At 34.0% G+C, this 15225-nt stretch overlaps 1 protein-coding gene and 1 non-coding gene across 2 annotated transcripts; one reads left to right on the forward strand and one right to left on the reverse strand.

The window, feature by feature from the left end:
* Window positions 1–9736: 9736 nt before the first annotated feature.
* On the reverse strand, window positions 9737–12380 carry LOC124942186 (protein EARLY-RESPONSIVE TO DEHYDRATION 7, chloroplastic-like). The gene is made up of 4 exons (XM_047482644.1): window positions 11416–12380; window positions 11176–11342; window positions 10180–10264; window positions 9737–10089 (listed from the first exon to the last, which is right to left on the reverse strand). The coding sequence occupies exons 1-4, from the start codon at window positions 12300–12302 to the stop codon at window positions 9906–9908; spliced, it is 1323 nt and encodes a 440-aa protein (XP_047338600.1). The 5' UTR covers window positions 12303–12380; the 3' UTR covers window positions 9737–9905.
* Window positions 10347–10420, forward strand: TRNAN-GUU. Its single transcript has one exon. It is a non-coding gene; the product is annotated as a tRNA-Asn (tRNA).
* Window positions 12381–15225: the final 2845 nt, after the last annotated feature.

Raw genomic sequence — 15225 nt, forward strand, 5'->3', positions numbered from 1 at the left:
CGCTCCTTCTTTTCCTTTCTTTTTTTCCCACTTACTTTTCTTCTTCTCATTCTTCCAATCAATACGCAATATAACTATTCAATAGGTAACAAATCTCGATCAACTTTCTCTTCTTCTCTTTTGCTTGCTAAATATCCTTTTAATGTGAATGAAATATTTGATTCTATTGTTTAATCAAGAACTATCTCCATGCCCGTCGTTATCGAGGAAAACATTCTCTTCAAAGATGCTAATGGCACTAGAAGGACACTGTTGTATGCTGTAGAGGAGACCTTTGAGGATCTTTCAAAAATTAGTTAATAGTACCAAAAACAGCTCTGGTAGTCTTAGATTAAAGACGTTCTGTGATGCATGCTCTTTAGTCTCCGTTTTGTTCGGATCTCTTGTCATAGTGTTTAAATTCTCCGAACTTGAATATGTTTATAATGTTAGATCATTTTCGTAAATTGCAATAGAACTTCAAACTCAATGTTCTGAAATCATATTGAATCAAGTAAGGTTTAAATTGATAAACATGTAGATAATCTTGTGGAAGCGGCAAAGAGATACGAGAGTTTGAATAACATCATTGATATTGATGTTAAAAATGATTCAGTAAGAACACTTGGGACACCGCTCGTCAAGGCTCAGATCAGGGACACCGCTGGCCAAGAAAGATTTTCTCTCTTACTCTCTTCATTCTCTTCTATTTGCATCGAGTCATCTTCATTTTACTCCATATCGTCTTCTTCTTTTGATGAATCATTGAAAATATTGTAGGAGATTGGAATTGGTGAAAGGAAAAAGTAGTGATGCAGGTTTGGACAACTGAATGAAAAGACTTAGATTATTATTTTTAAAAGCCTCTAATTATCACCGAGAGCATTGGCTCTACTCTTAGTAAAAGAATTTAATTATCTTTGAGAGCGACAAATGCTCTCGGCGATACTAATTTTCCATCACTTATAATTTTCGAGAGCATTTATCGTCCTCTCTTTCACTAAGAGTTTTTTCCCTCGTTAAAAGCCATTTTTTTGCCAGTGTTGGTTACGTGTGGAAAATAATTCACATGCTCGTTGTAAATGGATGGTCACTACTCCGAAATAGTTGGTCATTTGATATTTTGAAAGATTTGTTACATTCGCGTTCTAAATTCATAACTCTTTTTTCTCTTGTGAATATCTTATCATGTGTCTAAAAGTGTTAGCCCTTATTCCTTTCGTATAAATAATTCGAAGAGTTTATTAGTATTAGACAATGTTAAAATTAAAGAGTTTAGAACGCTTCCCAATCAAAAAAGAGGGTGAAAAACGAGAAGTGAAATGTTTACTACTTGATGAAAGATTTGTTTGCATATTTTGTGGAGAATAATTTTATAAATGCGTGAGAATTTTCGTTGGAAATTTTAATGCTAGAACTCTGCTTATGATACTATTAAGTTGATTGTTTTTCTAAAAGAGACTCATTTTAATATGAACAGAAAGTCTAAATACTTGAGAATTTTATTTATAACTAGAGAAATGATTGGGAGAGAAAATTACGTCTCGTTGTCTAAAAAACTAAAATATTTTCTCTCTCTTATCTCTTTCCTTACACTTTTTTCCTTTTCAATCAATGATATGATGTCACGTCATTTTCTCTCTTATTCATTCTCCCAAATTCTATCTCTTATCACTACTCTTAATAATATTATCTTATAAGACTTATTAGGTTTATGAATTTTTTTTATCTTTACTTTTATTGAAATTGTTTTGATATTCTACATGTTTGGATGATTATATAACTATTGTTCTTCCAAATTTGATCTATGCCCTCCCAATTGAAAACACTCAAATTAAAAAAGAAGTTTGAGTTTATTGGATTTTCCTCTTAGTCCTTGTTCGAGGACAATAGCTTAAGAATAGATAATTTGTTGTACAAAATATAAATGTGAAGCTTATTGCCCCCAAAAGCATGCACTAGTGGGAAAAGTATTAAAGACGTTGAAAGTCGTCGTTAAAAGGTCTAATGCCGACGTTAATAATTATTAACACTGCCGACCAAAGTCGTTGTTCGACGACGCTACAAAAGTAGACATTAAAATATTTTCATCTTTAACCGCGACTTTAGAAGAAGGAAGCTGTGATTAATAGTAATGAATATCAACTTCGGTGTTAGGAGGAAGCCGACGTTGATAATGATTATTATCAACGCGGCGTCCTCCTAACGCCGACGTTGATATTCATTTTATTAACCATGGTTTTAGGGGAGGAAGTTGTGATTAATAGTGATGAATATCAACGTCGGCGTTAAGAGGACGCCGACGTTCAACGTCGGCGTTAAGAGGACGCCGACGTTGATATTCATCACTATTAACCACTGCTTCCTTTTTCTAAAGTCGTGAAAGTAACAACATATTTTAGGATTGTGAAAGTTTCAAATTATAAGATAACACGTTAAAAAATATCGAACTCACGGAGATATTCTGTCATATATGGTTCAATTGGGATTAGGATAGATCTTACCAGTTTTGAGACGATGTGGAAATATTAAGGAATTTGTCGGTGAACGATTATTAGGGACAACATTATCATAAAGTCGTGGTTAATAAAAAGTTTATTAATCACAACTTTATGTCGTTATGATGTCGTTGTAGTTAATATTATCGATTATTAGCCACGACATTAGGCTATCGTCGTGGCTATTAATACTCTCTAAAAAAAGGCGGGGAAAGCGTGGGGAAACATGAGTTTTAACCACGACGTTCATCACAAAATCGTGACTAATAATAATGGCGGAAGTGTGGAGGAAAATCCAAAACATTAGCCACGGCGAATACAATGAAACCTGTGATTAATAATATTTATTAGTGTCGGCATTATATGGCCGACACTAATAAATATTATTAACCATGGAGAACATTCGTCGTGGTTAATGTTGGTCGTTAAAAATATTTTTCTACTAGTGATGGTTTTAAACGATTTTGAAATTTTATCATTTTGTGGGAAGAACACCCCACGGTTTCTTCAATTCTATCAAAACTTTTATGTTATGGATTGTTGTTTGATGCTGGATTCATGTTAATTAACGTTTTTATTTAGCTAATTTTAGATTAGGGTTTGTTTTGTCCACTATGTGTTCTTGGCCATGACATCCGACCGAAGAAAAAAGCCAACCACAGGTGTTTTTAACCATGGCCTGGTTTTCGACCGAGAAAACTATCTATGACACGGTTTTCGACTGAGTTTTCATCGGTCCTGATCGTGTAGCTTAGTACCCCGACCGAGAAAATAGTCACACGACCGATTTCTCTCGCATCCGACCAAGAAAGCAGCCACGCGACCGAGGTCCGTCACCTAGACCGACTGAGGATGCCTTCCGTCAGCCTGTGCCTGTGCGCAGACTTGTCCAACCTGGTCCGCATCCGACCCTAATTCGTTTTAACTAAAGATTTGTTTGTTTGAATGTTTGGTGTAATTTCATTATTTTCTTATTTTAATTGTTCTAATCACTTTTTGAAAATCACCAAAAATAAAAAAATGCGTGAAAATTATATTCTTAACAAAATTGAAAAATAATCTATTAGAGCCCGTTTGGTTGCGTTTTAAACATTTGCATGGCTTGTTTGATTAATAAGTTTTATTATATATGTCCAAAAATTGTGAGCTTGATTTCTTATACTTATTAAATTATTTTGAACCATAAAAATCCATTTTTAACATTGTTTTGACAACTTTGATCCATACCTCACATGAGTGATTATTATTTCATGTCTTCAAATACTTATGTGATTTTCTCTCAAATATTTATCCATGTTCAAATGAGTTGTTTATCCATGCTCACATGTTTTCTATGTTTTGTATGACTTTATAGGAAGTTCATTTATGTCTTGCAAGCTTGTTATGAATCCATCATCTATGCATGGTATATTTCATGTATATTAATGCTTTCATTTATGTATTTATTGTCATCACAAATGCCACCTAAGATATGAAATCTTTTTTATTTATGTACTACAGAATTAGTTCGTGTTAATAATATACGGCCAACTCTATATGTTGAATTCATCATTAGAATTAGGATTAGCATGATAGGGTAAAATTAAAATATTAATCAGTAATGTGTGAGAATGTTTATAAAATGACCAAAATTATTTAGTATAGACGGTTTAATTTGATGGAAGGTTGATACATAGCGTCGATGCTATTTTCCACACGTAACCAAGTACCGAATTAATTTGAACAAATTTATGATTTAATTATTTGTTATTTGGTTTAGTTATCTTTATTATCTCATTGTAGCATATAGGCGTATCAAAAGAGAAATAACAATTATTTCGCAATTGTTATTAAAAAGTTTTTCCACAATATTAAATTATACATCTATCCGGGTAACTTGGAGAGTGAAAAATAATAATGATTGTTACTAATTTTGAAAAGATAATGATTATTTTTTGTGAACAGACTTAAAGAGTATTTGTTGAGTTATGGAGTCTACACTTATAATAAATTCTACATTGTTAATTAGAGTTTATTGGATTTTCTTTTTTGGTTTTGGGATTGGGCCTGACCAAAGTTATTTAGGTTTATTACCTGAATGTTTATCCTATAAATATGTGATTATTAAGGGTTTACATTGTGAGACAGAATTCTAAAGAGATAAAGTGTGAGGAAAAAACTCTGTATTCCTTCTTCTTCTTCATAGTGAAATTTGGTGGTGGCTGAAGTGGATGTAGCTCAATTTGAGTGAACCACTATAAATCTGTGTGTTCTTGTGTTATTTTTCCTTGTGTTTTTACAGATTGTTTTCAAACTGGTAGGATTTGGGAGATACAAATTCTAAAAACTGGTATCAGAGCAGCTAGGCTAAATCTAAGCATTGGAAACAATGGCAAGTGAGAACAATATATGACATGGGATTGGAAGATTTGATGGGACAGATTATGCCTTCTGGAGAATGCAGATTAAAGATTATCTCTATGGAAAGAAGCTTCATGTTCCTTTGAGTGAGAAACTAGAGAAGATGGATGAAGCTGAATGGAAACTCCTTGATAGACAGGTTTTGGGAATTGTTCGATTGACGCTAGCCAAGACAGTTGCTCACAATGTAGCAAAGGAGAAGACTACCATGGGTCTGATGAAAGCTCTTTCTGATATGTATGAGAAACCATCTACTAACAACAAGGTACACTTAATGAAAAGACTCTTTTACTTAAGAATGGTTGATGGTACTTCTGTCACTACTCATTTGAATGAATTCAATACAATTGTGAATCAATTGCTATCTGTTGAGATTGATTTTGGGGAAGAAGTTAGTGCCTTGATTTTGTTAGCATCTTTACCAAATAGCTGGGAACTTATGAGGGCAGCAATTAGTAATTCAATTGGAAATGCTAAACTAAAATTTGTTGAAGTTAGAGATCGTATTCTTGCTGAAGAGGTTCGTAAAATTGATTTTGGTGAAACGTTCAAAGATTCTGCTCTGAATGTGGAAAACAGGGGCAGAGGTAATGATAGAAATTTCAACCGAGGTAAGAGCAGATCTGTGTCAAGGAGCAGGAGGAGTCAGTCCAAGTCTGGGAGGACATTTGAGTGCTGGAATTGTGGTAAACATGGTCGTCTGAAGAGGAACTGCAAAACACCGAAGAAAAATGGTGATGATAAAAATAATGCAGCCAACGTTGTTACAGAATCTGTCACTGATGTGTTACTTCTGTCTGTTGATAGCCCGATAGATTCATGGGTTTTGAACTCAGGAGCGTCTTTCCACACCACTGCTCACAAAGAATTAATGGAGAATTATATGGCTGGAAACTGTGGGAAAGTTTATCTCGCAGATGGTGAGCCACTGGATATTGTTGGCATTGGTGACATCAAATTGAAGATGAAAAATGGTTCTGTTTGGAAGATTAATAAGGTGAGACACATTCCAGGTTTAATGCGCAATCTGATTTCTGTTACACAACTTGATGAAGAAGATCACAATTTCAGTTGTGGAAATGGTGCATGGAAGGTGACTAAAGGAGCAATTGTTGTTGCTCGAGGTCATAAAACTGGAACGTTATACACGACTTCAACTTGCAGAGAAATAGTTGCTGCTGTAGTTGATGACTCGAAGAATAGTGAGTTGTGGCATTGCAAGTTGGGCCATATGAGTGAAAAATGGATGAAAATTCTTTTAAAGAATGGACAGATTCCAGAACTGAAGTCTGTTGAACATCAGTTATGTGAAAATTGTATTCTTGGAAAACAGAAACGGGTGAGTTTTTTAAAGATTGGGAAGGAGCTCAAGAAAGAAAGATTAGAGTTTGTACACACTGATGTGTGGGGACCTGCACCTGTTTCTTCTATTGGTGGATCATAGTACTATGTGACTTTTATAGATGATTCAACAAGAAAAGTATGAGTTTACTTTATGAAGCACAAGTCTGAAGTATTTGCTATTTTCAAGAAGTGGAAGGCTTTGGTTGAAAATGAAACAAATCAGAAAGTTAAGTGCTTGAGATTCGACAATGGAGGTGAATATATCAATCTAGATTTCAAAGAATATTGTGCTGTGAATGGGATCAGTATGGTGAAGACTGTTCCCCGAACGGCTCAAGAGAATGGAGTAGCTGAACGAATGAATCGAACATTGAACGAGCGTGCTAGAAGCATGAGATTGCATGCAGGGCGGCTGCCTAAAACTTTCTGGGCATAAGCTATTAATACTGCTGCCTATTTGATAAACAGGGGACCCTCTGTTCCTCTTGAATTTAGAATTCCTAAAAAAGCTTGGAGCAATAAAAAGGTAAATCTTTCTTATTTGAAAGTGTTTGGTTGTTTATCATATGTTCATATTAATGAATGTGATAGGAGCAAGCTTGATCCAAAGTCTAATAAATGTTTTTTCATTGGTTATGGTGATATCGAGTTTGGTTATCGTTTCTGGGATAATCAAAATCGGAAGATCATTCGTAGCAGAAATGTTATCTTCAATGAACATGTTCTCTACAAAGATTGTGTTGGGAAGACATCAGATGGTGATTCCAAGTTGGAAGAGACTGGTACAGTCGATTTGAGACAATTTTCAGCTGAATATATACCGGTTGTCGAAGAAGAACAATGTGTTGTTGAAGATGAAATCATTGAGAATGTGGCCCCAGAGGTAAATCAGCAAACATCGGTTATACAGTTGAGAAGATCATCAAGGAATCGAAAACCAGTTGAGAGGTGGTCTCCATCTCTGAACTATATCTTGTTGACAGATAGAGGTGAACCTGAATGTTATGAGGAAGCAATACAATATGATGAATCGATTAAGTGGGAGTCTGCTATGAAAGATGAGATGGACTCTTTGATGTTGAATCATACTTGGGAGCTCACTGAGCTACCAAAGGGAAAGAAAGCACTTCACAACAAATGGATCTTCAGGATTAAAGAAGAACATGATAAAACCATGAGGTACAAAGCAAGGTTGGTTGTAAAAGGATTTCAACAGAAAAAAGGTATTGACTACAATGAGATCTTCTCTCCAGTAGTTAAATTGATGACAATCAGAACTATTTTGAGTTTAGTTGTGAAAGAAGACATTCATCTTCAACAAATGGATGTCAAAACTACTTTTCTTCATGGTGATTTAGATGAAGAGATTTGTATGCGACAACCAGAAGGATTTGAAATCAAAGGAAAAGATGAGCTTGTGTGTAAGCTTCAGAAGAGTCTGTATGGTTTGAAACAGGCTCCAAGGCAATGGTACAAGAAGTTCGATAGCTTCATGAAAAGTAACAATTTTTTGGGGTGTGAAGCTGATCATTGCTGCTATATCAAGAGGTTTGATAAATCGTACATTATTCTTCTTCTCTATGTTGATGACATGTTGATTGCTAGAGCTAGCTTGTATGAGATTAAAAAGCTCAAGAAAGAGTTGTCTGAAAAGTTTGCAATGAAGGATTTGGGTGCTGCTAAACAAATCCTTGGGATGAGAATTTTCAGGGATGAAGAAGTTCTCAAGCTTTCACAAGAAGAATATGTGAAGAAAGTTTTTAGCAGGTTCAACTTGTATGATGCAAAACCAGTTACTACCCCCTTAGCTAGTCACTTCAGACTATCTAAAGATCAGTCGCCTTCAACAGAGGAGGAGAAAAATTACATGGTCACTGTTCCGTATGCCTCTGTCATTGGTTGTATTATGTATGCGATGGTTTGCACAAGACCAGACATAGCACATGCAGTGGGAGTTGTTAGCAGATTCATGAGCAACCCGGGTAGACAACATTGGGAAGCAATAAAGTGGATACTACGATACTTAAGAGGAAGTACGGGTCTCGCTTTGTGTTTTTCGAAAGTCTAATATGGGTTTAGAAGGATATGTTGATGCTGACAATGGTGGTGATGTTGATAGTAGGAAGAGCAAAACAGGGTACATTTATACTCTGGGAGGTACTGCAATCAATTGTGTATCAAAATTGCAGAAGATTGTTGCTCTTTCTAGTTGTGAAGCAGAGTATGTTGCTGTGACAGAAGCTACTAAGGAGATGATGTGGTTACAACCCTTTTTGCGAGAATTGGGTCAAGACTACGAGGGAAGTGTGTTGCGATGCGACAGTCAGAGTGCCATTCATTTGGCAAAGAATCCTGTTTATCATGGTAGGACGAAGCATATACAGGTTCGTTATCATTTCATCCGGTCAGCTTTAGAAGATGGAGTATTAGCTTTTGAGAAGATTCCCGAGAGTGAGAATTCAGCTGATATGTTGACGAAAGCTGTGACAAATGAGAAACTGAAGTTGTGTGCAACTTCAGTTGGTCTTCTTCGTTAAGACACCGAATGGAAAACCACTACCGATCGAGAGATGATGAAGTTAGTCTCCAAGTGAGAGATTGTTGAGTTATGGAGCCTACACTTATAATATATATTCTACATTGTTAATTAGAGTTGGGTTTTCTTTTTTTTGGTTTTGGGCTTGGGCCTGACCAAAGTTATTTAGGTTTATTACCTGAATGTTTACCCTATAAATATGTGATTATTAAGAGTTTACATTGTGAGACAGAATTCTAGAGAGATAAAGTGTGAGGCAAAAACGTTGTATTCCTTCTTCTTCTTCATAGTAAATTTAGTGATGGCTGAAGTGGATGTAGCTCAATTTGAGTGAACCACTATAAATCTGTGTGTTCTTGTGTTCTTCTTTTCTGTGTTTTTACAGATTGTTTTCAAACAGGTCGGATTTGGGAGATACAAATTCTAACAGTATTGATATATATAAATAAAATAATAATTTAAAATATATTGTATTTTAGTATTTTATTTAATGATTTAAGTGGAGTAATAGATGAGAATGAGTGAAATAATGTTTGAGTTATTTAAAAAACTCAAACCGAAGAAAGCCTAAGATAATATCGACCCCTAGAAGTTTGGTTTTCCATCCTTTGTGAGGTATGACGACACTACCAAGTTATTTAACCTTCTTGCTTTGTTCCCAAAAATTTTCCCAAAGTAGATAACTTCTATGGGTTAATTAAGTATAATAAAACTAATGAAATCCTCGGCTATCATTTGAGGTAAGAGTTTTTTTTATTACAATAATATCCCTCCCGTGAGAGAACAAAGAGAACTCTCAAATGCTTGCAGGGGATCTTATTCCATAATAAAGAGCAATAGTTCTTGAAGAAAGAATATATAAAGTAGTCCTTGAAGTATTGGTTAAGATAAATATAGAATATACAAGTTAGTTATAAGGGATACAATTGGTATTCTTGATTAATGAAGTGTATAAATAGATGATAGTAGGGTTGTATTATACGTTAAGCTCAAGACAACTAATTATAATAAATAAATAAAACAAAAGTTAATATGAACTTGTCATAGTAACACATAATCATAAAAATTCAAATCATTCATATAACACTAACAGAAGATACTAATCACAAATTGCACAAGCCCATTACCATTGATACATATCCAGAAACCTATTTTTTCTTGCCTTTTTTAACATCAGTTGAAGCAGCAGCTGCTTTCGCCAAGGAGCTAGGTTTCATAACACTCTTGGGATTGAACGCTTTTCTGATTTTAAAAACAGCCCATGCACTTCCAATAGCATGTCCCGCAGCATCAAGCCCTTCACTTGTTGCCTTACCAGCTTCTTCTCCATATCTGAATTCATCACCATAAAATATACAATAATCAGATTCACAATAATTAGATGTCAACTGGTTGAAGGAACAAACAGAAGTATTTATTTACTTGTGGGTGACAAATTCAGTAGTTACAGTGGATGAAGTTGACATAACATTCTTCCCAGAAACTTCAACAGCATCACATATTTTGCCTGAGGTTATTTTTCAGTAGAAAAACTTGCAATGAATTAACAACATTCAATTGATTCAATAAAAAGGAAACATATAACACAAGCTGGAATAGCTCAGTTGGTTAGAGCGTGTGGCTGTTAACCACAAGGTCGGAGGTTCAAGCCCTCCTTCTAGCGATCTTTTTTTTTCTTTGGAAAAATTATAACAAAGAAGCATATGATTTGAATTCTAATCATGTCCATGCCTTCCCATACATTTTGGATTAATGACACCACAACAAGAATTTTCAAATAAAATTCATGAGAAGATGAAATCACAGTTAACTACCAACATAAAAAAGACTATGAAGAAATACTAAGTTTCAGAAAACTAGCTCTTTGATTTGATTATGGAGTAATAATGCTACAGAGAATTTAGATATGTGAACTCAGCAAAATCTCCATCAAAGTTGGAATGCTCCTGACCCAGAATATGCGGGCTTAAAAGGACATAGGTTATACATAGGCAAACAACAAGTCACCACAACTCTAAGCTTTAAAACGTACAAATTGTTAAGAGGAATGATAGAGAGCAAAAATTCAGTGTCATGAATGGTGTTTAGAATGATGTGATAACACGTAATTAAACTTAAATCTAATAGGAGTGATAAATTTCATTTTCCATGTCCAATCGGGTATTGTCACCTCAATTCAACACCAATAATGACACCAAATTTTCACTCTTTTTATCATTACTCTTATGTTAATTATAGCCTCACAGAGGCTATATATAACTAAGGTAAAAAACTGGACTAAAATAACTAAAACACACTTCTAAGAAGTAGCCTAGATTTTCTGTGAAATTTGGGTATAAAAAACAAAGATAACAGACAAAGGAAAACAAAATATAAAATGTTAGGCAAATATCATGAAACTTGAATGGGGAGCCATACCAAATCCATCAAGGGAAGCAAGAATAATTTCCCCAGGAAGGAGACTAAAGAACTTCTTGCCCACTTTAGAATTAGCAACTGAACTTGTAAAGAATCCCGAAACCTTAATAACCCCTGAAAGAATCCCACCAGCAACTTTTTCTGTCATCTTTGACACCCTCTTGACCCTGCAACCAACCATTACACCAAATGAATAAACAACATTAATTAGAAAGCTTAAGACTTGAACAATTAACATACCTTCTAATCTTCTTTAATGTTTCCGGACGGACCTTTGTTGGTGTATTTGGCTTCGATCTTCTCTTTGCAATCTCATTACCCCACTTGAGTCTTTCAACAGTTACATCACCACACCACAAAATCCCCTTAATTAACTGACCAGAACCAGCAGTAATTAACTTTGCCGCAGTTCCACTATAATCTTCTACATTTGGTGCAAGAGTAGTCCAATAAGCAGCACATTCCCCTTCAACCTTCTCCTTCTTCTTCTCTGACTTCAAATCCATCGGAGACAACTCTTTAACACTAGATCCATTCATCACATCCACCTTCTTTTCAACTTCCTGTACCGAAAAGCTACTGTAATGCTCCAAAATCCGATCCAATTCCTTTAACAGATTTTCTTGACCCTTAGATGCTATAGTCAACCCATAGTTCAGAAAATCACTAGCCTCGTCTTCTTCATCATTGGGTGCCTTGAACGAGAAGAAGTAATGCGATTCGTCGAGTTTCACCGCCGCTTGGTCCTTGGCTAACGGCCACTGGATCTGATCAGAGACGCGGACTATAATAGCAACGGTGCTGTCACCTTGTTGGATCTTAAAGATAGAAAGATCGCCGTAAGCTAGTTCAACGCTGTACTGGTCGTCGATTAGATGGAGAATAGCGCCAGGGATTCTGAGGATAATCTCTTCGAACGCCTCTAGAGGGGCGGATGGAGTGGATTGTTGTGTAATTTCGTCATTGTCGGGGAATAAGTTCTCGACGAGGTCTGTCATGTCGATTTGAGGGTAGAGATTTGTTCCTGAGGAGTAGTTTGTGTTAGGGTTGGATTGGAATGCATCTGTATCGGATTGAATCACTTGGGGATACAGAGGAGTTCTGATGTTAGGGTTCTGGGACGCCATTTGATCTATCTCTTTCTTGATTGGTAAATTGTGGGTGGTTTGAAGCAGATGTTAATGGAGATTTGACAGGAGCGTTGGAGGACGAACCATTTTGTGTGTAAACCGTGTTGTGTCCAAAGAAGTATATGAGTCTTCCCGCGTAAGTAACTCTAAAGTTACACATTATATTTTGTTGAGTTACTTTAATTTTTGAAATTTTCAAATTGTTTCAAATTACCTCAAATTCAAATTGTAAAAAGGAAATAATTTAAGTCCAAATATTACTATTCTAGAATGTATATCTCAAATTTGATTTAAATCTTATTTTGAATAATAAATTTAGTTCGTATTCATAATATTACGTTTATTCTTACAAAGGGGATATTAGTTGGATAATTCAATAAATATTACAAGTTAGTATTACGATATCATAATTCAAAATTCATATTTTGTAATCTCTGTCATGTTGATTAATTTTATTTTTTTTTTTGAAAAACATGTTGATTAAATTTTAACTATATGATTATGAGACAATTTTTTTATCCTTTAAAAATAATATATTTTTTATTGCTTAAAGATTATTTTAAGGGAGAACACAAACCCACTGTATCTAAATATGGTAGAGACAAATGAGCAACAACATCAATGTCACCTTAGTCTATAACATTGTTGTCTAGAAATGGAAGGAAACAAATACATTGTCGTTTAATAATGAAGTTGAAGAAGATGTCTAATGACAAATGTTTACCCGCAAGTAAGACTTGGAAAAATAAATATAACATGTATAAGAGAAATATTTGTCTACTTTCAAGTAAATTAACGTTTTGTAATATTTTAAATGATTTTAGATATTTAGAGTGTAAATTCAAATAAAAATAAATGTACAATGAACAATTTCCAACAGCAATAAATGTAGAAAGAGTAATTTTAAACAAAAATAAATGTATAAGTAATAATTTCAAACAAGATCATTTATCGGGAGTTATTTCGAATATATATATATATATATATATATATATATATATATATAATATTATTTAATTTTAAATCCGTTTTTTAAATAACACATACCCGTTTTGTGATAGTAATGGATCACGTTATTTCGGGGATTGACCCACGCATAAAATTTGAAACAGTTAAAATTTTAAAATAATATATAAAATTTGAATTCACAACCTAAAATATGAATATAACACTTTAACTAACTAAATTAATAAAATTTTATATTTTAAATTTTACTTAAACTACGACATTATGAAAAAATCATCTTATATATATGTGGTATATTTATTTTTATTTTTCTAAATCTTACTTATGGGTAAAACATTTACATTACGTCTTTAGATGATTTCTTCAACTCCATTCTTAAACGACGATGCATATTTTTCATTCTATAACCAGACAAAAATTATTGCAGACTAAGGCGACGACGAGGTTGTTACACATTTGTCTCCTCTATATTTAGATATTGTATGTTTGCGTTTTGCTCCAAAATTATCTCTAATAATAAAAAACTATTAATATTGAAAGAAAATGTTTATTGATTTTATAACTAAAATGTAAAAATAATATGATAGAGATTACAAAATATAAAATATGATATTGTAATACAAAACCCGTAATAAGTTTGAATCGATCGAATATATATTTATACCAAAAGGGCGACTATCCTCTTAGTGTAATTTGATTTAAAAACGAAATAAATTTATTAGTCAAAATAAGCTTGTAACCCTTGGAAAAACAACTTTGTGTTGGTCTATATTAAAAGCTCTAGGTTTGAGAAATTCAACTTCGGTTTGCATGTCAGGATTTTTTATTTTATTTTAAATAAAACATTATTTTTAAAATATTTTATTTATTCCTAACCGTTTTTGAAATTAATTAAAAATAATTAATTTCGATGTTCAATTTTAAATAATCCAATGATTTATGATAATAAAATCATAATTTGATATTTTAGAAAATCTTTTAGTTTAAAAGATTATTTATTTTGAAACAGAGTCGTCAATTGGTTTTTAAAATCAATAAAAGTTGACATACATATACGAATGCATTTATCAGAGTTTTCTTTTAGTTTGTAGTTTGGTGATACTCGGGAAAGGAGTTTCGTACTTAATCCTCCGTAGCCGTTTTAAAAATAGACTCTACTTATAAAATTGACTTTCGAAAATTTGTTGTATAACGTTTGAGTTTTAATCGATTATTCTTCTGGTCCTAAGCATTCATAAGGTTTGAGCATTATTTGAAATATTGAAACAACAATATTTAAATGTTAGTACATGTTGCTGATGATCACTTAGGGAGAAAATACTTAAAAAATATCTATCATTTTTTAAGGCATTAGGGTTTAGAAATAAACACCAAACGAGCTTTTTTCAAAATATTTTTGTGGAAATATCCAAAATATATTTTAAAATCATTTTCTATTTTTTTTTGGGAGTTTTAGAAAATGATCTGGAGTCCCAAAATTAAAAACATAATTTTTATTTTGAAAAGTGGAACCAAACATGCCTTGGGATTGGGGTCCTAAGCCTGGGGTTCGTTTTTATCGGTCGAGGTTAATAGACTCACAATACAGGTCGAGGAGCTCTCAATCGAGACTTGGGATCTTCGGTCTGAGTGTCGGAGTCCTTTGGTCTGGAGGCTAAGAACTCTCGGTCCTTGGTTGATTTTACCGGTCTAGGTGTATAAACTTATCATTCCTGGGCTAGCTCTAGGCTAAGTCCCTTGGCTGAGGTGTATAAACCTCTTGGTCTTAGGCTAGCTCTAGGTTAAGTCCCTCAGTCCTAGGTTCGGGAGCTCTCGGTCCCAAGCTTGGGATTCTCGGTCCTAAGATCAGACCTCTCGGTCCTAAGGTTTTGGATTCTCGGTCCGAAGGTTGGACCTCTCGATCTTAAAGTTCAAGAGTCTCGATTCCAGGATAGACCTCTCGATCATATGTTAG

This window comes from Impatiens glandulifera, chromosome 6 (genome assembly GCF_907164915.1).
Source record: "Impatiens glandulifera chromosome 6, dImpGla2.1, whole genome shotgun sequence".
NCBI lineage: Eukaryota > Viridiplantae > Streptophyta > Magnoliopsida > Ericales > Balsaminaceae > Impatiens > Impatiens glandulifera.